We start from the raw sequence: 21865 nt of genomic DNA, 5'->3' as shown, positions 1-21865 counted from the left end.
CAAGAAAGTACTGAAGAACAAAGAGCTATCGTCACAACCTTCCACCATTTTGTGTTTAAACGTCCCCAAAGGGGACCAACCACTGCGCTCTTCACCGCACTTGCATCCTCAATCAATCCAAATCAAATCACAGAACAAACACACTCCCAGACACACCAACCCACCCCCAACCCATCCTCAAGGGACCTCCAGATGCGAGACCCAACAGAAAGCGTAAGCTGGATCAAAGGGGAGAAGAAGAGAGAAAGGAGGGAAGAAGAGAGAAAAAGAAGAGAGAAGGAGAAAGTGAGAAAGAAGGAAAAAAGAAGAAAAGAAGAACAAAGAGTGCGGATGTGCCAGTAGACCCCCCCAGCCTGTGCAACCCTCAGACCTCAACCACCTCCCTCAGTCGCTCCCACAAGTGAACATACTGCCTCTTGTCCAGATTTGAAGAGCTAGCATAAGACCGAATCTCAAAGTGGGCCATCTCTAGAAGTCTACTCCTCCACTGAGGCGCTGGAGGCGAAACCTCTGACATCCAATAAGTCAAGATCAACTTCTTAACAAGAAGGGTAACATTATAAAAGAAACGGCGCTGAGGGACAGCGAACCCCTGATCCTGGAGGGAGATCTGCAAACCCAGGAGGAGAAACCCATAACCCACTCCACAGTGCAGCTGACGGCGCGCTCCAGAAGGGGGAGTACTTCCCCCCAAATACGCAGTGTGGAACATTCCAGGAAGGAGTGTAGGTAAGTACCGGCCTGACACTTGCCCTTAACGCAGAGGGCACTGTCCCAAAGCCCCAAGCGGGCCCCCTGCTGCTTGGTAAAGTAAGCTCTGTGAAGGACCTTGAACTGAAGCTCCTGAAAGTAAGCGGATTTAGTATAGGTGTAAAGGGTCTTGAAACAGGCCAGAAAGTGCGGCTCCCTAAATACTGTAATTTTATTGCTATGTTCATCGCTTTGAAATATGATTAAGCGATTAATCAAAAACATTATTTAACTTGAAACTCTGCTCCAGTTACTGTTTCCAGCGAGATCACAATGGGGCAAGTACAGACATGGGGATGGAAGACTTCTGCAAGTAGTACCAGTAAGCCAGAGTGTTAGCAGACTCAGGAGTCACTGAAAAAAGAGTGTTCAGGCGTCCCTTGACCCAAGCCCCCTCCCGGCCCCTCCGTTCAACATCCCAATAATGACTGAGTTGAAAGTAGGAGAATAAGTGTTGGGAGGGGAGATCCCATCTATCCCTAATCTGTTGGAAGGCAGGGAAGCCCTCAGGACCTATCGCTAACAATTGGTCCATAGTCACGCAACCCCCGGCAGTCCAGTCGCAAAACACCGTCCGGCCCCAACCCGCCAAGAATTGAGAGTTGCCTTCAAAACGCATGAAGGGGGATATGTCCACGGGCAAGCCCTGTCTATGCCGCCACCACCGCCACGCCATCCGAAATGGCCAAAAGAATCGGAAACAAGGCTGATACCTCCTCGCCGGATCCATTTGGAGATGAAGGAAATTCAGAAATTGAAAGAGAGAACACCAGCCCTCCATCCATGCTGCGGGGGAGTAACGAGTATGCCATGTGTAACCTTCATAAATCCAGCGGAAAAGCGCAGCCACATTATACATCCGAAGATCGGGAACATTAAGACCGCCCAAACATTTATCCAGGGTGAGTTTAAGCATCCCAATCCGAGGAGCCTTAGATCTCCAAATAAAGCGCAAAATAGCCGTTTTAAAGGATAGCTCATCCTGACGTTGAAGCCAGAGTGGCATAGTTTGCAGAGGGTACAGAATTTTTGGGATCATAACCATCTTAACCAGGGCCACCCTCCCCAAAATGCCAAGCGACAACTCCTGCCAAGCCTGACATAACTTCCCAATGACCGCCTTGGGCCGCTTGACATTGGCATTATAAAGCGTAGCTAGGTCAGTGCTAAGGAAAATGCCCAGATAACGCATAGGCTTGGTAGTAGGAGGAATAGGCAGCAAGGCATGCCACGTTGCCGGAGGACCACCTCCCAACAACAGGAGCTCTGACTTGCTACAGTTCACCTGCAGGCCGGAGAGGGCTCCAAAATAGAGAGTTGCGCGGGGACAGAAATCCCACCCGTCCCTGCCCGTCCCCGTGAGGAATCCTACCCGTCCCCACCCGTCCCCGCGAGGAATCTCCTCCATCCCCGCCCGTCCCTGTGAGGAATCCCCTCCATCCCCGCCCGTCCCTATAAACTTCAGAAATAGTTATTTCATTTAATTATGCTACTGAATTAAAGGCTCTGGTAGAAACCCATTTACAAATAGGCAAAAAGACTTTATTAATTTGGAAATATTAATTGGGAAGAATACATACTTTGTAAACGGGTTTCTATTTGTTTATAAATTTTTATCAACACAACTAATACACTACTTTATCCTGAAGCAAAAAAAAAAAAAAAAATAGAATTCTTTTCCTACCTTTGTTGCCTGGTTTCTGCTTTCCTCATGTTCTCATTCAGTTCCTTCCATCCACTGTCTCTCTTCCTTCTGCATCTTCATTTGCTCTGTTACTGTGCCTCTCCCTTTCTCCCCCCTTCCAAATTGGTCTGGCACCTATCTTCTTCCCTCCGCTCCCCCCATAGTCTGGCATCTCTGTCTTCTTCCCTGCCAGCGTCTTCTCCCCACTCTCTCTTCCCCATTTCCTTTCAGCGTCCTTCTCCCCCCCATCTTCCCCATGTCCTGTCAGCGTCCTTCTCCCCCCTCTGTCTTCCCCATGTCCTTTCAGTGTCTTTCTCCCCCCTCTGTCTTCCCCATGTCCTTTCAGCGTCCTTCTCCCTCTCTGTCTTCCCATGGCCTTTCAGCGTCCTTCTCCACACACCCCCGTCTTCCCCATGGCCTTTCAGCGTCCTTCTCCACCCTCCGTCTTCCCCATGGCCTTTCAGCGTCCTTCTCCACCCCCCCCCCCCGTCTTCCCCATGGCCTTTCAGCGTCCTTCTCCACCCCTTTGTCTTCCCCATGTGCTTTCAGCGTCCTTCTCTCCCCCCCTCTTCCCCATGTCCTGTCAGCGTCCTTCTCCCCCTTCTGTCTTCCACAAATGCTTTCAGTGTCCTTCCCCCCCCCGTCTTCCCCATGGCCTTTCAGCGTCCTTCTCCACCCCTGTCTTTCCCAGTGCTTTCAGCGTCCTTCTCCCCCCTCCTTCTCTCCCGCCCCGGGTGCAGCACAGCTGGCCAGGTCCCCTTACTTTTGTGGCGCTTCCCCGACCGACCGACCGACAACAGCCCCGGTCTGACAAACCTCCCTGCCCTTAACCGCGAATCTAAATTTCCTTCTTACAGCTGCTGTAAGAAGGTAATTTAGATTCGCGGTTAAGGGCAGGGAGGTTTGTCAGACCAGGGCTGTTGTCGGTCGGTCGGGGAAGCGCCACAAAAGTAAGGGGACCTGGCCGGCTGTGCTGCACCCGGGGCGGGGCGGACCACCCCCTCCCTTGGTAGCCACTCGAGCAGCGAGGCTACTCCTCCTTACCTACCCTGCCTGCTGCACAGAGCCGAACGGAAGTCTTCCCGACGTCAGCGCTAACGTCGGGAAGACTTACGTTCGGCTCTGTGCTGCAAGCAGAGCAGGTAGGGAGAAAAGCCGCGCGACTTAGTACATCCAGCCCCGCAGGAACCCCGCTACCCTCGGGGGCGTCCCCACAGGATCCCCGTGACCCGAAGGGGGAACCCGCGGGTCCCGCGGGATTCCCGTCGTCCCCATGCAGCTCTCTACTCCAAAGGCCCTGATGACATCCAGAGCTCCAGTCAAGCGAGGGGTGACCTGGTCGAAATAAAGCAGGATGTCATCAGCAAAAAGGCTAATTTTACACTCCTGACCACTGACCTGAATCCCCCGGATACCCGCGTCCTGCCATAACTTAGCAGCCAGAGGCTCAATGGCCAGGAGAAAAAGAAGTGGGGACAGAAGACAGCCCTTTCGGGTGCCTCTCTGCAACCCAAAGTCCGTGGTGAGTCCCCCCATTGATCAAAAGGCGCGCCCTAGGGTTAGTATATAAAGCAGACACCCGGGCCAAGAATGAACCCTGGAATCCACCCCGGCCTAAAACCCAAAAAAGGTATTCACATGAAATACTGTCAAGTGCCTTCTCCATGTCCAGACCTGCCACTGCCTCCAAGCCTCCCCGACCTAGCATAGATAGCTCCCAGGACCTTCAACAAATTCATAGAGGCATAGCGCCCTGGCACAATGCCAACCTGATCAGTGTGGATGAGGGCCGGAAGGAATCTGTTCAACCGTTTCGCAAGTGTCATAGCCAAGAGTTTAATGTCCTGGTTCAAGAGGGAGATGGGCCGAAAGGAACCCACCAAGTCCGGATCTTTGCCGGGCTTGGGGATCAGGACCACATGGGCCATATTATCTGGGAATGCTCCCCCCTCCGCTGCCACAGCATTATACATCTCACATAGGGGCTGCGCAATCAAATCAGGGAGAATCTGATAGTATTCCGGCCCAAACCCATCCGGCCCAGGCGCTTTAGTTAAGTTAAGAGATTTAACAGAGGCCCTTAGCTCCTCGAGAGTGATCGGCTGACTCAGAAAGGTCGCCTGGTCGTCATCCAGTCTGGGAACATGAAGGCCTTGAAAGAAAGCAGCCAGGTCATCCCTATCCAGTGGCTTCCTCCCTTAGAGGGCTGCGTAATACTGTACAAACTGATCAGCTATCTGCTTCTCCCCCACGTGCCAGGTCCCCTTGGTATCTCGAATAGCAGTGATAATTTGCCGTTTTTTATAGGGGCGAACCAAGTTAGCGAGAAGTTCCCCGCCTTACCACCCCATTGATAAAGATTATATCTTTGGTAGAAGAGAGACTGTTTCGCTTGTTGAAGGAGCAGGGCCTCTATTTTCTTCCCCTTGTATGCCAGACGGTCCGAATCGGACAAAGTGGCTAAATGCGCCCTATGGAACCCATGAAGTTGCTGAGTAAGACTCAAAAGCTCCCCCTCTCGTGCCTTGCACTTAGCAGCTGAGTAGGCTATAATGTGGCCCCTCATGACCGCCTTGGACGCATACCAAAAGGACACTGGTCCCACCTCCGGAGTGGCGTTAGTAGCCTGGTAATCTACCCATCTCGCCCATAAAAAAGTCCGCAACTCGGGGTCATGGTACAAATGCGGGGACAATTTCCAAGAGGAAGCATGTCAGCCCCTGGAAAAAGTCAATGAAAGCCCCACCATCTCATGGTCAGAGATCGTGGCCTCAATAATCTCAGATTTAGTAACTCAGGAGAACAATTGTTTATCAAGGAGAAGGTAATCCAACTGGGCGTAAACCTTGTGCACATGGGAGTAAAAGGTAAATTCAGAATCATAAGGGTGTAAGGCTCGCCACACATCAACTAGATCTAAATGTTTCATCAAGAAGCCACCCCTTTGTTGTCATGATCCCTCAGGCTAGCCCTAGGAGGTTTGCAGTCCACCCCAGGAGCTGCCGTGACATTGAGATCTCCCCCCCCCAGGATCACTTGGTACTCAGGATAGGTGGACACTAAGGACAAGACCGTGGAAAAAAATTTATGACAGTAGACATTCGGAGCATATAAGTTACAGAGTAGTACTTTCAGACCCCAGACCTCCCCCAGAACAATGATGTATCTCCCATGTCGATCAAGAAATAGTTTATGTAGCGTGAATGGCAGCCGTTTGTGCAACAGAATCGCCACCCCACGCTGCCGCCCACTAACCGTGGAGGAATAGACTTCACCAACCCAGTTCTTCCTCAATTTGGTATGTTCAATCTGAGTGAGATGGGTCTCCTGCAGGTAAGCAATGTCCGCCCCTGCCTTGCGCAGGCCAGTCAGGACACGAGCCCTCTTAATGGGAGAGTGGATACCATCGACATTAAACGAGACCACTTTCAAGTCCGCCACAGTAAAAGACAACAAAGGGAAACAGTAGCAAAGATACAGTGATAACAGGTAAAGAAAAGGGAAGAATGAAGAAAGAAAGCCCCTCCTCCATCCTCCCCTCAGCAAGATGTGATGCTTAACCAGGGTCAGCAGGCAACTCAGGTGTCAGATCAGCAGTAGTAGGATAAAGTGGAGCAGTCCAAGCCTCCCAGCTGAGCTCCGCTGCTCCGAGAGAAAAGTTGCATTCTGTGCTCCCCAAGGACCCCCCCACCCAACCTCTCCAAGCAGTCCCCATACACACACACACCCACGCACACTCCCCACCTCCCCCTCCCACCTCCCTACCCCCCAAAACAAGCGCACCACTACGGCACACAAACCCAAAGACAATCCCCCCCAACCTACCTGAAGAGCCCCCGCCCCACTCCCCCAAATTCCCCACTCTCGCATCCCCCCCAGTCACAAAGTCCGGTAAGTCCCAGCAGAACAGCAGGTGAAGTGGAGAAGGTCAGACACAAGCCGGTGGACTCTCAACACCTGGGACCACAGCATGTAAATCAGTTCTCAGGATGTTCCGACAGGGCAGCCGAGCCCCGTCGTTCTCCGCAAAAGCTGCTGACAGAACAGATGATCAGTCCCAGCAGGTACTATCCGGGCCACCGAGGCCCAAAGAAGGCACACAAATGCCCCCGGGTTCAGTCATCCCCAGAAGCCCCTCCAGAGCAGAGAAAGATGTGCAGGTACCAAATGCCCAAGCGGTCACCTCAGGCGGGCATCTTCGCCAACTAGGCCCTGGCCTCCTCGACCGTAGACACGGTGTGGGTCGCGCCATCATGCCAAACCCTCAACTTGGCCGGGAACACCAGCGCAAACCTCACCCCTCGATTGTGCAGGTCCGTGCAAAATGGCGCCATGAGCTTACGCTGGGCCGCAACCCGCACAGAGTAGTCGTTGAAGACCAACACCCGGGAGCCCTCATATTCTAAGGCTCCTTTCTTATGATAAGCCTGGAGGATCAGCTCCTTCTCCCTCCAGTTGGTATAGCGGGCAATGGTCGTGCGCACTCTTCTCCCATCAGCGGGTTTGGCTCCGATACGGAGGGCTCTCTCACAGCCATGTCTGGTCCGCAGGCAGACCCAGCGCAGCCGGCAGCCAGGTAGTGGAAATACAGTACAGGTCCTGGTCCACCATTGTCTCCGGGAGCCCAACGAGCCGCAGGTTGTTCCGGCGGCTTCGATTCTCCTGCTCCTCCAGTTTTTCTGCCAGCTCCTGTGTTGTCTTCCGGAGCTCCTCCATCTGTGTCGCCAGGCCCGTGCATGTGTCCTCCTGATCGGACACCCACTGTTCCACCTCCAGCAAGCGTCGGCTGTGGGACAAATTTCTCATTCACCTCATCCACAGCCGACTGGAGTTTGTTCAGCCGATCCGCCAACGCTGCAGACATGGACCTGGTGATATCCGCGACCCAGTCCCCGGCCGGGATCATGAAAGCAGCTTGTTCCACCGCCATCTTGGGAGCTGCAGGCAAAGGCTTATCCTGGGCACTTCGGGCCGATTTAATGGGCATACCCGACTCGGCAGCCAACCCCCGAAGGTGCCCCTGCGATGCAAGGGAGGGACCGAACCGGTAGGACACAAATGTACCTGGGGGGAGCGGGATAGGGCAGACTTAAACGCAGTTTTCAATTCAGTGGAGCGGGAGCTCTCCGTCCACACGTCCAGTTAAGCAGGCTGCATCATGTGACCCCCAACTGGTTTGGTTTCCATCAAGATTTTATTTCAATGTTCTGGGTGCTCTACTCCTCACCTAGCACAAGAATACACATTGATGGTCTCTTCAAATTTGTTTAATCCCACCAGAGGCACTAAGCAGGGGTGCCCCTTATCACCACTACTGTTTAATATTGCGCTGGAACCCCTGCTTATTGCACTTCGATCCCATCCATGTAATTTTGGAGCTAAGTGTGGTGAAACTGAAATGCATTCTATTGTACACGACTCCTGATTCCATATAACCTATCTTGATCCTGATTTCGCAATATTCAAACATTTCTGGTTATAAATTTAACTATATTAAGACTGAAATCATGGCATTGAACTGTCCGGAATTGTATGGTGACATTACTGACCTTGGCCTTCATTGGTCTGGTAAAAAGTTGAAGTACTTGGGGCTATACTTTGGAACCATTATCACCCAAACTGTGGAATATAATACTGAATATGTTCTTGACACAGTCCTTAAACTGACCTCTAGATGGTCTCCAATGAGATTGTCATAGTGGAGTAGGCTAAGTACCATCAAAATGATGGTGGCACCAGTGATTAATCACGTACTTAATATGTTGCCTGTGTATCTACCGCCTTTGGCATATAAAAAAAAATCGACTCGATATTGTCCAAATTCCTATGGAACAACTCCACCCCTCGTATAAGTCTGAAGAAATTCAAAGGGAATCTTTCTACTGGTGGTGTCCGGTTCCCCAGTTTTCATGATTATCATACTGCATTCATTATGAGACATGGTTCCTGCTGGTTAACTGATTATTCGCACACGACACCACCTCCCTGACTGCTTTTTTGAACAGTTTTCCATGGGTAATTGTGATCTACGCTCAGCTGCCTTTGCGAACAGCACGGCCTCTATGAAACTTAGGGAACCTATTCAGTCCTCTAGATTGGCAATCCAGGAATTGGACAGCTTCATGGAACTGCGATGGATGGAGTCTACTCACCTTTGTGTTTGGAATAATCCTAAAATCCTGATACAAGGGAAACCAATTAACTGGCCCATTTGGCAGGCTTTAGGTATTTGGTCTCTGCAATACTTTTATGACAACAAAGCCTGGATTCCATTTCATCAACTACAAGAGACTCATGGCTTACCGCAGGGGTGTTCAACCTTTTGGCATCCCTGGGCTGCACTGGCCGAAAAAAATGTTTCTGGGGCTGCGCAAACGCTGCAGTAAGAAAGAGGAGGGAGCCGGCAAGACGGTAAACACCCGGGGGCAGCAGAGGAAAACACTGCATTGCCCTCGACTGGGGCCACACAAAATACTTCATTGGGCTGCAGGTTGGACACCCCTGGTTTACCGGATTCACAACATTACAAATGGCTGCAAATTTGCCACTCAATTAAGGCTCACCTTAAGCCATACAATCCAAAAGAAGCAGCCTACCCTGCTCACACTACTAAACCAAGTTGCACTCAAATAAAAGGGTAAAGCTGCTATCTGGTACAATTTCATCATTGAGGAAAAGTTCGATGAATCCCCTGCACTAAAGGATATTTGGATAAAGGATACTGGATATCATATTAAACCACAAGACTGGGGAAACATTTGGATCGAAATAACACACTCTACACTCTTCTGTAGCGTCCCAATTTGCTTATTTTTTGTTGAATAGAGCATTTTGGATACCTTATAAGCTGTCTAAGCTACCAGATGCCAAATCTAATTGCTGCTGGTCTTGCAAATCTGACATAGGTACTCTGGACCACATGATATTCAATTGCCCTCCAAATCTGGACTTCTGGAAGAGAGTCTGGTCCACAATTAGTTCCATTTTAGAAATTGATATTATTTCATTAGCTATTATCATTTATGGTAAACATGGTTTGTCACGCACACTATCTAAAGATCAGGGTAAATTACTGTGGTGTCTATTACTTATTGCACTTAAAACCATACTATCCCACTGGAAAAAAAGCTATAGTCTTTCTTATAACCTATGGTGGCACAATGTGTGTTCTATTGCTAAATTTAAGCATGTTTACGCTATAAAATGTGGTCACTCAAATGTACATGATAGAGTTTGGTCACTATTGTTAGAATTTTGTGATTCTTAGTGGAAAGTTTCTTCTACGTTACATTTTGTTGTACTTCTCTTTCACTTTTAAAACACTAGTTGATAGAGGCTGTCATCTGTCTTGTTTTGTTAACATGTTCTGATTGACTTATGTGATTTTTCCACTCATTATTTGTCATGACTCCAACTGTTCTAAAATGTATTTTATTCATGTTTTCATTAATAAAAACATTGAACTTAAAATAAAAATACACCTTTTATTTAGTTGCAAAGGCAAAAGGTACAATATCATTGAGCAACAGCAGCAGGAAGCAAACATATCTAAACAAATCATAAGATCCCTTGAGAACAAGGATCACAAAACACAAAACAAAAACATTAGCTTTTAGTCTTATGCCAATCCCAATAGTCCATATGTGGTGTAACCAGTAGTTTTCCCCTGAATAAGACTAGTAGCAATATCCACTAGTTTGGGTTTTTATAGCAGGATATTTAGTTTTTGCTTCCACTGAGGGAGAATAAGGAGTAAGACCTTCATGAGAACGAAGGTGAAGACCCTCATAAGACCCCAGAAGAAATACTTGGGAGGAAATATTGTGCTGCTGAATTGAACTTGCACAAGACTGATGAAAAATGTAAAACATCATATCTTTCCTTGTCAGCACAAATAATATGCTTTTGTAAGTAGTTCATCTTTAATCTAGAAACTGGCAAATGTCTGTTGATTGTGACACTGGCAAATATTTACTGCTTGTGGCAACATTGCACTGCACAGCATTACATTGGATATTCTCGGACTTTCCAAGAAATGCTTCGGTCACAAGAAAGAAACCAAGCCACACGACTCCAGGTCAGGACGACTTACCACAAGTCACATCAGCCGCAGGTGCAAAACGCTGACAGAAGTGCAAACAGATGCTGACAGATCTACAATCAAGCCTTGGAGGGAAGGGGTCCACTCTCAGGAATTATTGTTAGGAATGCATTGTCAGGGAAAATAGAGAAGCCATATTTGGCATCAGGTGACATCATGCTTCAATATGGCTCAATGACCAATATGTATATCAACCAATCAATAATAATGACAAATGTGATAATCCAATAGAAAGTGAGTATGTAATTTGTAACCAGGAAATACATGTGACTTTAGGCTATTGTATTAGAGCAGGGGCCCAATACGTCGATCGTGATCGACAGGTCGCTCGCTCAGGCGACCCCAGTCGATCGCAGAGCGGGTTCCCTTCTTCCCTTCCCTTTTTTTCCCCTCCTGACTGGTCCGCTCCTGAATTCTGCTGCTGCCGCCGCTGTTCAACATTAAAAAACAAACAAACCGGCTTGGAGAACTTATGCTCCGGGGGCTAACGTGTGCTTGTACCTGCTTCCCTTCTCTTCCCTCTGAAACCAGAAGTTATGTCGTGGGGGGGAGAGAAGGGAAGCTGGCACGCACATGTTAGAGCCCTGTTCGCGGACTAAAGCGGGAGACAGGTCAGTGAAGCTTGCGATTTGCTCGTCTTGCTGCCAGGTCCTGCCTACTTTCTGTTTCCTCAAAGGCAGGACCCGGCAGCATTTCTCCCAATAGGTCGATCTTGGGCCGATCAGCCTTCCTCTCCCCGACATCAATTCTGCCGTCGGAGAGGAAGTTCTGGCCAGCGGAACTTCCTCTCCGACGGAAGAATTGACGTCGGGGAGAGGAATGCTGGTGGGCCCAAAGCAGGGAGAGCTTGGCCGGCGGCGGGCGGCTTTGGGGGCCTGTTATCCGATGGCAGCGGCAGTGGCTTGGGGGAGGGCATGGAGGGAGAAAGAGGGCAGGCAGGGAGACAGAAGGAAATAAGAGAAACAGAAAAAAAGAAAGGGGGCATGAAGAGAGAAAGAAAGAGAGGGCAGGGAGAGAGGAAGAAAACGTTGGGGGGGGAATGAGGTCAGGAGGAGAGGAAGCATACAGGCTAAAAGAAGGGAAAAAAGATTGGATGCACAGTCAGAAGAAGAAAGTGCAACCAGAGACTCATGAAATCACCAGATAAGGTAGGAAAAATGATTTTATTTTAAATTTAGTGATCAAAATGTGTCTGAATTTATATCTGCTGTCTATATTTTACACTATGGTCCCCTTTTACTAAACCGCAATAGAGGTTTTTAGCGCAGGGAGCCTATGAGCGTCGAGAGCAGCGCTGGGCATTCAGCGCAGCTCCCTGCGCTAAAAACAGCTATCATGGTTTAGTAAAAAGGGAGGGGGGTATTTGTCTGTTTTTGTATGGTTGTTAGTGAGGTGACAGTGCATAGAGTCATCTGCTTTGACCTCTTTGAAAAACCCTGGAATAGGAATGATGATTAACCGGCCAAATTAAAGACTTGTCAGAAGATCAGCTATTTTCTGTTGAATATATAGCTAAATTAAGGGAGGAAAAGAAAAACCTCCCGAAGCAACTGGTGGAAGTCCAGGACCAGTTGTCTAGGCAAAAGGAAAGTATGGAAGAGGCTCGAGAAGTCATACATGGGTTGCATGGTAGTGTTGTTGAGGGATAGGAGGCAGGGAATGGCACCAGGAAGTCATGACTGAGCGGTGGCACCAATGAGATTACATAAGAATTGCCGCTGCTGGGTCAGACCAGTGGTCCATCGTGCCCAGCAGTCCGCTCACACGGTGGCCCTTAGGTCAAAGACCAGTGCTCTAACTGAGACTAGCCTTATCTGTGAACGTTCTGGTTCAGCAGGATCTTGTCTAACTTTGTCTTGAATCCCTGGAGGGTGTTTTTCCCTATAACAGCCTCCGGAAGAGTGTTCCAGTTTTCTACCGCTCTCTGGGTGAAGAACGTCCTTACATTTGTACGGAATCTATCCCCTTTTAACTTTAGAGAGTGCCCTCTCGTTCTCTCTACCTTGGAGAGGGTGAACAACCTGTCTTTATCTACTAAGTCTATTTCCTTCATTATTTTGAATGTTTCGATCATGTCCCCTCAGTCTCCTTTTTTCAAGGAAGAAGAAGCCCAGTTTCTCTAATCTCTCACTGTACGGCAACTCTTCCAGCCCCTTAACCATTTTAGTCACTCTTCTCTGGACCCTTTCGAGTAGTACTGTGTCCTTCTTAAAGTACAGCAACCAGTGCTGGATGCAGTATTCCAGGTGGGGGGCGTACCATGGCCCGGTACAGTGGCATGATAACCTTCTCCGATCGGTTCGTGATCCCCTTCTTAATCATTCCTAGCATTCTGTTCACCGTTTTTGCTGCCTCAGTGCATTGCGCGGACGGCTTCATTGACTTGTTGACCAGTGCTCCCAAATCTCTTTCCTGGGGGGTCTCTCCGAGTACTGCACCGGACATCCTGTATTTGTGTATAAGATTTTTGTTACCGACATGAATCACCTTACACTTATCCACGTTAAACCTCATTTGCCATGTCGCAGCCCATTTCTCGAGTGTGTTTATGTCGCATTGCAGGTCTTCGCAATCCTTCTGCGTCTTTACTACTTTGAATAAGATTGTCTGGCAAAGTTACACGAGAAAATGGAGTAGATTCTGCGCCGTTCACGGAGGAGGGTGTTTATGAGCAACTTGAAAAACTGAAGGTGGACAAAGCGATGGGACCAGACGGGATCCATCCCAGGATACTAAGGGAGCTCAGAGAGGTTCTGGCGAGTCCTATTAAAGACTTGTTCAACAAATCTCTGGAGACGGGAGTGATTCCTGGGGATTGGAGGAGAGCGGATGTGGTCCCTATTCATAAAAGTGGTCACAGGGATGAAGCAGGAAACTACAGGCCGGTGAGCCTCACTTCAGTTGTTGGAAAAATAATGGAAGTGTTCCTGAAAGAAAGGATAGTGTATTTCCTTGAATCTAATGGGTTACAGGATCCGAGGCAACATGGCTTTACAAAAGGTAAATCGTGCCAAACGAACCTGATTGAATTTTTTGATTGGGTGACCAGAGAGCTGGATCGAGGACATATGCTAGATGTAATTTATTTGGATTTCAGCAAAGCCTTTGATACAGTTCCTCATAGGAGGCTGTTGAACAAACTTGAAGGGCTGAAGTTAGGACCCAAAGTGGTGAACTGGGTCAGAAACTGGCTGTCGGACAGACGCCAGAGGGTGGTGGTTAATGGAAGTCGCTCGAAGGAAGGAAAGGTGACTAGTGGAGTCCCTCAGGGTTCGGTGCTGGGGCCAATCCTGTTCAATATGTATGTAAGTGACATTGCTGAAGGGTTAGAAGGAAAAGTGTGCCTTTTTGCAGATGATACCAAGATTTGTAACAGAGTAGACACCGAAGAGGGAGTGGAAAATATGAAAAAGGATCTGCAAAAGTTAGAGGAATGGTCTAATGCCTGGCAACTAAAATTCAATGCAAAGAAATGCAGAGTAATGCATTTGGGGATTAAAAATAGGAAGGAACCGTATATGCTGGGAGGAGAGAAGCTGATATGCACGGACGGGGAGAGGGACCTTGGGGTGATAGTGTCCGAAGATCTAAAGGCGAAAAAACAGTGTGACAAGGCAGTGGCTGCTGCCAGAAGGATTCTGGGCTGTATAAAGAGAGGCGTAGTCAGTAGAAGGAAGAAGGTGTTGATGCCCCTGTACAGGTCATTGGTGAGGCCCCACTTGGAGTATTGTGTTCAGTTTTGGAGACCGTATCTGGCGAAAGACGTAAGAAGACTTGAGGCGGTCCAGAGGAGGGCGACGAAAATGATAGGAGGCTTGCGCCAGAAGACGTATGAGGAGAGACTGGAAGCCCTGAATATGTATACCCTAGAGGAAAGGAGAGACAGGGGAGATATGATTCAGACGTTCAAATACTTAAAGGGTATTAACGTAGAACAAAATCTTTTCCAGAGAAAGGAAAATGGTAAAACCAGAGGACATAATTTGAGGTTGAGGGGTGGTAGATTCAGGGGCAATGTTAGGAAATTCTACTTTACGGAGAGGGTGGTGGATGCCTGGAATGCGCTCCAGAGAGGTGGTGAAGAGTAAAACTGTGACCGAGTTCAAAGAAGCGTGGGATGAACACAGAAGATTTAGAATCAGAAAATAATATTAAAGATTGAACTAGGCCAGTTACTGGGCAGACTTGTACGGTCTGTGTCTGTGTATGGCCGTTTGGTGGAGGATTGGCAGGGGAGGGCTTCAATGGCTGGGAGGGTGTAGATGGGCTGGAGTAAGTCTTAACAGAGATTTCGGCAGTTGGAACCCAAGCACAGTACCGGGTAAAGCTTTGGATTCTTGCCCAGAAATAGCTAAGAAGAAAAAATTAAAAAAAAAAAAAAATTTAAATTGAATCAGGTTGGGCAGACTGGATGGACCATCCGGGTCTTTATCTGCCGTCATCTACTATGTTACTATGTTACTATGTATCGTCTGCAAATTTAATCACCTTACTTGTCGAACCAATTTCCAGGTCATTTATAAATATGTTCAAGAGCACAGGTCCAAGCACCAAACCCTGTAGCACTCCACTAGTGACACTTCCAGTCCAAGTATTGTCCATTTACCCCCACTCTCTGTTTCCTATCCGCCACCCTGAAGAGTTGCCTGGCTATGTGTGACAGAGGGTGGTGTGGTCCATCGATGATGCACAGATGGGACCATTGTGTGTGGACAGGACTGTGGGAGCAGGGATGTTGGGAATCATATGCAGCCTAAAGCCCACCAGAAAAGCCTTTAACTACTACCTGAGTGTTGCTGTGGAAGCCCCCCTCAAAGATAGTATGGTTGTGGTTTGAAGGTAAGGGATGTGACCTTTGCATACTTATCCGAGTATAAGAGTCATGCTAACTTTTGGCAGCTGAGTGGTGTTTGGGTTGGCAATGTAGCCCCTTACTGAGAAAATCTTTGGAGGTGCATAGGGAGGGAGAGGATCACATATGGATATAGGCGGGGTTCTATGGGGTAGAAGGAGATAGACACATACACACACACACACACACACACACAGAAGATTTAGGGGAGGCTCTGTGCAGAGAATAAGTACTGGGCTGTTGGTTTTAGGTATACCTTGCAAGGCAGCATCCCAATCTATGGAGCTGACTGTGGTGTATGCAATGAGTGTGGTATGGGGTGTGTGAGGGGTTATTGGTTTAAGGGGCCAGGGATATAGTGAGTACCCACTGTTATTGTATTGTCCATCCCTTGTGTGGTGTAGTGGTTTGGGCTGAGGTGTTGCAGTACCAAGGTTTGGGGGTTCAATATTCATTGTTGGTGTTTGTGGTGACTGTTTCTTTTTTCTCCCCAGTTGCAGCAATGAACAATATATGAGTGTGTTGGGAGAATGTATCCTTTAGAACTGATGGGTACTGGTGCATATGTGCCTTCTCTCCCTGCCCCAATCTTTCCCACTGGCTGAGGTCCTGGGGGCAGCAGGTGCAGAGAAGAGGTGGGTGCATCACAAACATGACATGATGGGACCAGGGAGGTTGCAGGGTTGAACTTTGAGGTGCTGTCTCATGTGCCGGATGAGGGCCGAGTTCTCCTAGTACACCCACCTACAGTGGCACTGAGGGATTCCAGGTCCTGGTGGATGTCAAAACGCCTGTAAGACACAAGTTGGTGGAGAATAGGGTCATAAGAACATAAGCAGTGCCTCTGCTGGATCAGACCAGGGGTCCATCCTGCCCAGCAGTCCGCTCACGCGGCGGCCCATCAGGTCCAGGACCTGTATAATGATCTCTATCTATACCCTTCTATCCCTTTTTTTCCTATCTATCTATACCCTTCTATCCCTTTCTTCTTCAGGAATTCATCCAATCCCTTCTTGAACTCTGATACCGTACCCTGTCTTATCACACCCTCTGGAAGCGCATTCCAGGCATCAGGTGATGGGCCTTCTTGGCTTCACATACATGAGTGAACTTATAATATGCTGTGCAATTCTACACATATGGCCTTACACTAATAATGGCAGGCTGCTTTCTGGGCAGTTAGGAGGCCGTTGGTATTATGTGGGCCCCCTGACAGCTCCTGAGATCCAAAGAAGCACAGCCTGCCTATGTCTAGGGCGGGGGTCGGCAACCTGCGGCTCCAGAGCCGCATGCGGCTCTTTTCCACCTTTGCTGCGGCTCCGGTAGTGTGTCACGCAGGCATGCACCTTACAAGTCCAGCGTCGCGGCGGGAAATAGCCATGCTGAGCAGTGAGCTCAGCACATACACAGATGAAAGCCTTGCTTGCTGATTGGTCCGGCGGCCCCGCCCCGCCCCGCCGTGCCGCCGGACCAATCAGCAAGCAAGGCTTTCATCTGTGTAGAGCTGAGCTCACTGCTCAGCATGGCTATTTCCCGCCGCGACGCTGGACTTGTAAGGTGCCTGAAAAAGAAATCATCCTGGCCGGGGTCGGTGTCATGCTCCGAAGACCTACAGCCTTCCTATCTCCCTCTCCCTTCTACCTGCTTCCGGCCACATCCCCTGCTCCGCGGCTCTCTTCGGCAACTCAGCAGCAGCGATCGACACAAGCTTCTGACGTCGGGGCCTACCCTCTGCGAGTCCCGCTTGTTTCAACTTCCTTTTTCCACAAAGGCGGGACTCGTAGAGGGAAGGCCTCGATGTCGGCAGCTTGTCTTGATCACCGCTGCTGACGAGTTGCTGAAGAGAGCCGCGGAGCAGGGGGGTGTTGCCAGGTGCAGGTAGAAGGGAGAGGGCCAGATGCAGGACTCGTGGGTGAGGGAGGAGAAGAGAGAGAGAAAGAGAGAGGGGAGGGAAACAAAAGGAAATCTTTCATACTGGGCTGGGCCGGAGTGGAGAGAGGGTGGAAAGATTCTAGCTACAGGGTGCAGTAACAAAGGAAAAGGGGGGAAAGCTGAAAATGGAGATAGTGACACAAAGAAGAGAAAGGGTAAGCAGGACCTACTGAATAAGGATAGAGATACAGAGGGGACATGAAGAGGAGGTGAAATAGAGACATAGAAGTAATGCTGAAAAAGTGTGTGGGGGGGGGATAAAGACATTGAAAGGGCAAATGGTGAACATGGGGTAAAGACAAGGACAGAGACAAATGAAGATTCTGAAAAAGTGGTGAGATAGGGATATAGTGAGATGGACACAAAGAAGGGTGATGCTGGAAAATAGGTGGAATGGTAATTCTGACAGACACAGAAGGGAAATGCTGGATCAAGGAGAGATGGGGCTCAGGCTGGATGGAATGAGGAGAAATGCCTTGTTGGCCCGGAACTTCCTCTCCTACGTCAGAATTGACGTCAGGGAGCGGAATGCTGGTCAGCGCAACACTTCTGCAGGGAAAGCTTGGGACGGCGGTGGCTTGGGGGCTGTTCCCCGATTGCGGTGGCAGCAAACCGAGTGGCTTGGGGGAGGGCACGGAGACAGAAAGAAGGGGGAACAGGGAGACAGAAAGAAAAAGTTGGGGGAGAGAATGAGGTCTGGAGGAGAGGAAACATACAGGAGGCTGAAAGAAAGGAAGAAAGATTGGATGCACAGTCAGAAGAAGAAAGTGCAACCAGAGACTCATGAAATCACCAAATAGCAAAGGTAGGAAAAATGATTTTATTTTCAATTTAGTGATCCTGTATATAGCATTAAGATAAGAAACAATATATGCAGTGTTAGATTTGTTTTATAATGGTTTTGCGGCTCCAAGTTTTTTTTTCTTTTCGAAAATGGGTCCAAGTGGCTCTTTATGTCTTAAAGGTTGCAGACCCCTGGTCTAGGGCTTACATAGTGGAAGCCACTGGATGACATTCACTTTTGGAGGGTACTCCTGATGAGTCACCAGGTCATTAGGGAGACAGTGCAGGTGGGGAGGGGGGGAATGTAGTCATAGGAGTAAGGTGCCTCCTATAATGGAGGCACAGCTATACAATAGCCTCCGTCTCCTATGGGGTGAACTTGAGCTTCCTTCTTTCCCCCATGAAACCCTATTTCACTCACACACTTTGGGGGGGTCACTCCCTCTCTATCATACCCTTTCTCACTGTACATCTCTCACTATCTGTCTCTCTCACTTTACTCACTCAGACTCTTTTTTCCACCAACTCCTTTTACTACACCACTAACTCTCCTCTCTATACCAACAACTCCTAACTACACCCACAAAGAATCATAATTCCACGTGCAGGACGTCCTGTTACTACCGCAGTGATGTTTTGATGTTATCGAGTATGCTTTCTAGCACAGTTAATGAAATGTTTACTTTATATGTCATGTGGGAAGCATAATGAAAACTTATTGTACATTTATACGAGTCATAAAATGTCTCAGTTGATCAGAATTCTTGGACATTCAGTAGAATGGGTTTAAGAAACCAATTTTCACACATTTCATTTTCAAAACGTCCTGTTCTTTCTGGACGTCTTTTTATAACCTTTCCATTTTGTCCGTTCAACTCTTGCTGTCTTCAGCTGGTTTCAGATGTCCTATTAAAAATGGCTCTCATGGTACTTCACTACAGCAAATAACTCTTTGGCCTATGTGCTAGTGCTGCCTGATTCATGAAAAAAAATTTTGATTCAATTCGATTCAGCCTATTGAATTGGTTTTTTGATTCGATTTTCCTGCCCAATTGGGTATTTTTTTCAAACATCCTGGTGGGTTTATTTTATAGCCTCTTCACCCCCTTTGCCTTCTCCTAACTACACTGGCTCTGTGGTGTAAACAAAATAAACAAACAAAAAAGACTTTTCCTCTCTCTGTTAAATCCTAGCTCATGTTTGTGGTCTAACAGTTCTGGCAGGATACACGTTTCAAATCTGACATATTGTAATCACAAAACAGAAAATAAAATTAGTTTTTCTACCTTTTGTTGTCTGGTCATTATTCAAATCTTGTTGGTCCCAGGCTCTGGTTGTCTTCTGATAACTTGCTTGCCAGGGTCTCCTTTCTTCTTTCTAAGTGCTAACCATCCATCTGCCATCTCTGTCCTCCCCTTCCATTTCCCTTCCCTTCCCCGGAGGTCTGGCATCTTTCCTTTTTTACCTCTTCCTCCACAGATCCACCTTTTCTTAACTACCCTTTCATCTAGCATCCCTCCCTCCTTCCCTACCACCCCAGGGTCCACCATCTCTCCTTTTCTTTTCCCAACTATCCTCATATCCAGTATCTCTATCCCCCTCCACACCATCCCTTGTGTCCAACTTCTCTCCCTTTCTGTTCCTTCCCTCCCTAAATTCCATTGTCCATCAATTCTCTCCCTCTCCTCTATTTTTAGACCCATTATTTCTTCCCCCTCCAAAATCCGGCATATGCACATCTCTTTGAACCCCCCTTCCCTCCCTCCCTCTGTGTACTTCTACACCAGGGCCCCCTTCTTCTGAAGGTCTGTCCCCCGCTGAAGGCCTGCACCTCCCCCTGAAGGCCTACACCTCACTCCTAAAGGCCTGCCTGTCTCCCTGAAGGCCTGTGCCACCATCCCTGAAGGCCTGTTTTCCCCTTGAAGGCCTGCATCCCCCCGACGGCCTGCCTGCCTGTCCCCCCTGAAGGCCTGTCCCACCCCACCCTGATCCCCCTCCCGAAGGACTGCTCACTCCCCCCCCAGAAGGCCTGCATGTTCCCCCTGGCCTCACACTGGTATCCGGCTTCTCCCCTGGCCTCCCTGCACCGTTTACCTTATAAGAGCAGCCTGCAGAGAAGACTGCGGTGCTAGCGATCTTTGCAAACTGCTACGGAACTGTTTCCTCTGCCGTGTCCTGCCCCTCCTCTGTCAGAGGCAGGATCGTGGCTCATAATCAAAACTTCAAAGAGTCCAAAAGCCAGCCTAAGTTGGCACTTGGATGTCCTAATAGCAGGAATGTCCAAGTGCCAATAATCAAAAACAACTTTCTGGACTTCTAAGCTGCTGTGTGTCCAGATAGCAAAGGGATGTATTGGGAGGTGTGTTATGGGTGGAAATCAGGTGGGCTTCAACCTGGACGTAACCCAGCCATAATCAAAGTTTTCCTAGAGGGAACTTAGATGTTGGCAGTTAGACCTGTTTGAGTTGGGGGCTATATACCACAAAGGTGTCCAAACTGATAAGAAGACCACTGGAGGATTTAAGGTATGAACCCCTCTTACTCCCCCTGGAGGTCATGACCCCCTTCCACCACCCAAACAGCAAAAAAACCTCAAACAAAACAAACTGTAGGCTTCCTATCACCTGACTGTGGCAGAAGGAATCCCCATCAGCGGTTTTGGGGATTCCTAGCAGCTCAGCTGATGGGGACTCCCCCTGCCAGATCAGCTGAGCCGTGGAGCTCTACACCCCTCCCTCAATATCTCCTGATAGCCCCCACATTCTCCCCCTCACATCCTGGACCTCCCCCAACATCCCCGGGCCCCCTCCCACATCCCCTGAAACCTCCCCCGTACCTTTGGAAGATCAAATGGCAGAAGGGAAGTTCACTCCCTCCTGCCTATAAGGCCTATGTGCTGCAAATGTTGGGGATTCCCTCTCCCAATGTATCTTGGGATGCAGGGAGAATGGCCATTTTTGAGCCAATCAAGTCCTTCGGCCCCTCCCACTGCATCCCAAGATGCATTGGGAGGGGGAAGCCTAATCATTTGCAGCATGTGAACCATATAGGCAGGAGGGAGTGAGCTTCCTTCCTGCCATTTGATCTTCCAAAGGTAAGGGGGGGAACCAGGGATATGGGAGGGGGCCCAGATGTCAGGCTATGTCAGGAGGATGTGGGAGATGTCAGGAGGAAGGTGTGGGGGATGTCAGGGGGAGGGTGTGGGAGATGTCAGGGGATGTCGGTAAGAGGGATCATGGTGGCCAATTCTTGCTTGAGTTTGACTAGCATCTTGAGAATGAGAGGAACTGGTAGAAGCACATAAAGGAATTTGGCTGTTCAATCCAGGAGAAAGGCATCTGCCTCAAGAGGATGAGCAGAGAATTGTCTGGAACAGAATTGAGGCAGTTTGTGATTTTGGAGGGACGAGGAGTTCCCCAAAGAGAGAAAATCTGACGCAAGACTGGAGTTGAGCATCCACTCATGTGGCCAAAGAAATATGCTTAGTTTGTCAGCAAGAGTATTTTGCATTCCTTGAACATAATCAGCTTTTAGCAATATGTTTCAAGCAATTGCCCAGTCAGAGTCAGAGAACTTGTACCTCTTTGCTTGTTTATGTAATACATTGCAACTTGATTGTCCATACATACTAGGACGACTTGATTGGATATACTGTTTTAAAAGACTTCAGAGCATTGCAAATTGCTCTGAGTTCCAAGAGGTTTATATGGAGCGTCTGTTCCTGAGTAGACCAGTGACATTGTGTGCGAAGCCTGTTCAGGTG

At 48.7% G+C, this 21865-nt stretch overlaps 1 protein-coding gene across 15 annotated transcripts in view; it reads right to left on the bottom strand.

Annotated features, from left to right (window-relative positions):
- Positions 1-21865, bottom strand: part of PCNT (pericentrin) — an 820497-nt gene that overhangs the window by 130036 nt on the left and 668596 nt on the right. Inside the window, exon 18 of one of the 15 annotated variants that reach the window (XM_033944853.1) lies at positions 16132-16178. The exons of 13 other annotated variants lie outside the window; for them this stretch is intronic. In XM_033944853.1, the coding sequence (XP_033800744.1) occupies positions 16132-16178 (47 nt within the window). Of the gene's footprint in view, positions 1-15081; positions 16179-21865 lie in introns of those variants that run through there. One more of the 15 variants, XM_033944855.1, reaches the window with a different exon arrangement.

The sequence above is a fragment of the Geotrypetes seraphini genome, chromosome 5 (assembly GCF_902459505.1).
Source record: "Geotrypetes seraphini chromosome 5, aGeoSer1.1, whole genome shotgun sequence".
Lineage (NCBI taxonomy): Eukaryota > Metazoa > Chordata > Amphibia > Gymnophiona > Dermophiidae > Geotrypetes > Geotrypetes seraphini.
Note: the sequence above shows the minus strand (reverse complement) of the source record. Positions and strands in the feature narration are given on the sequence as shown.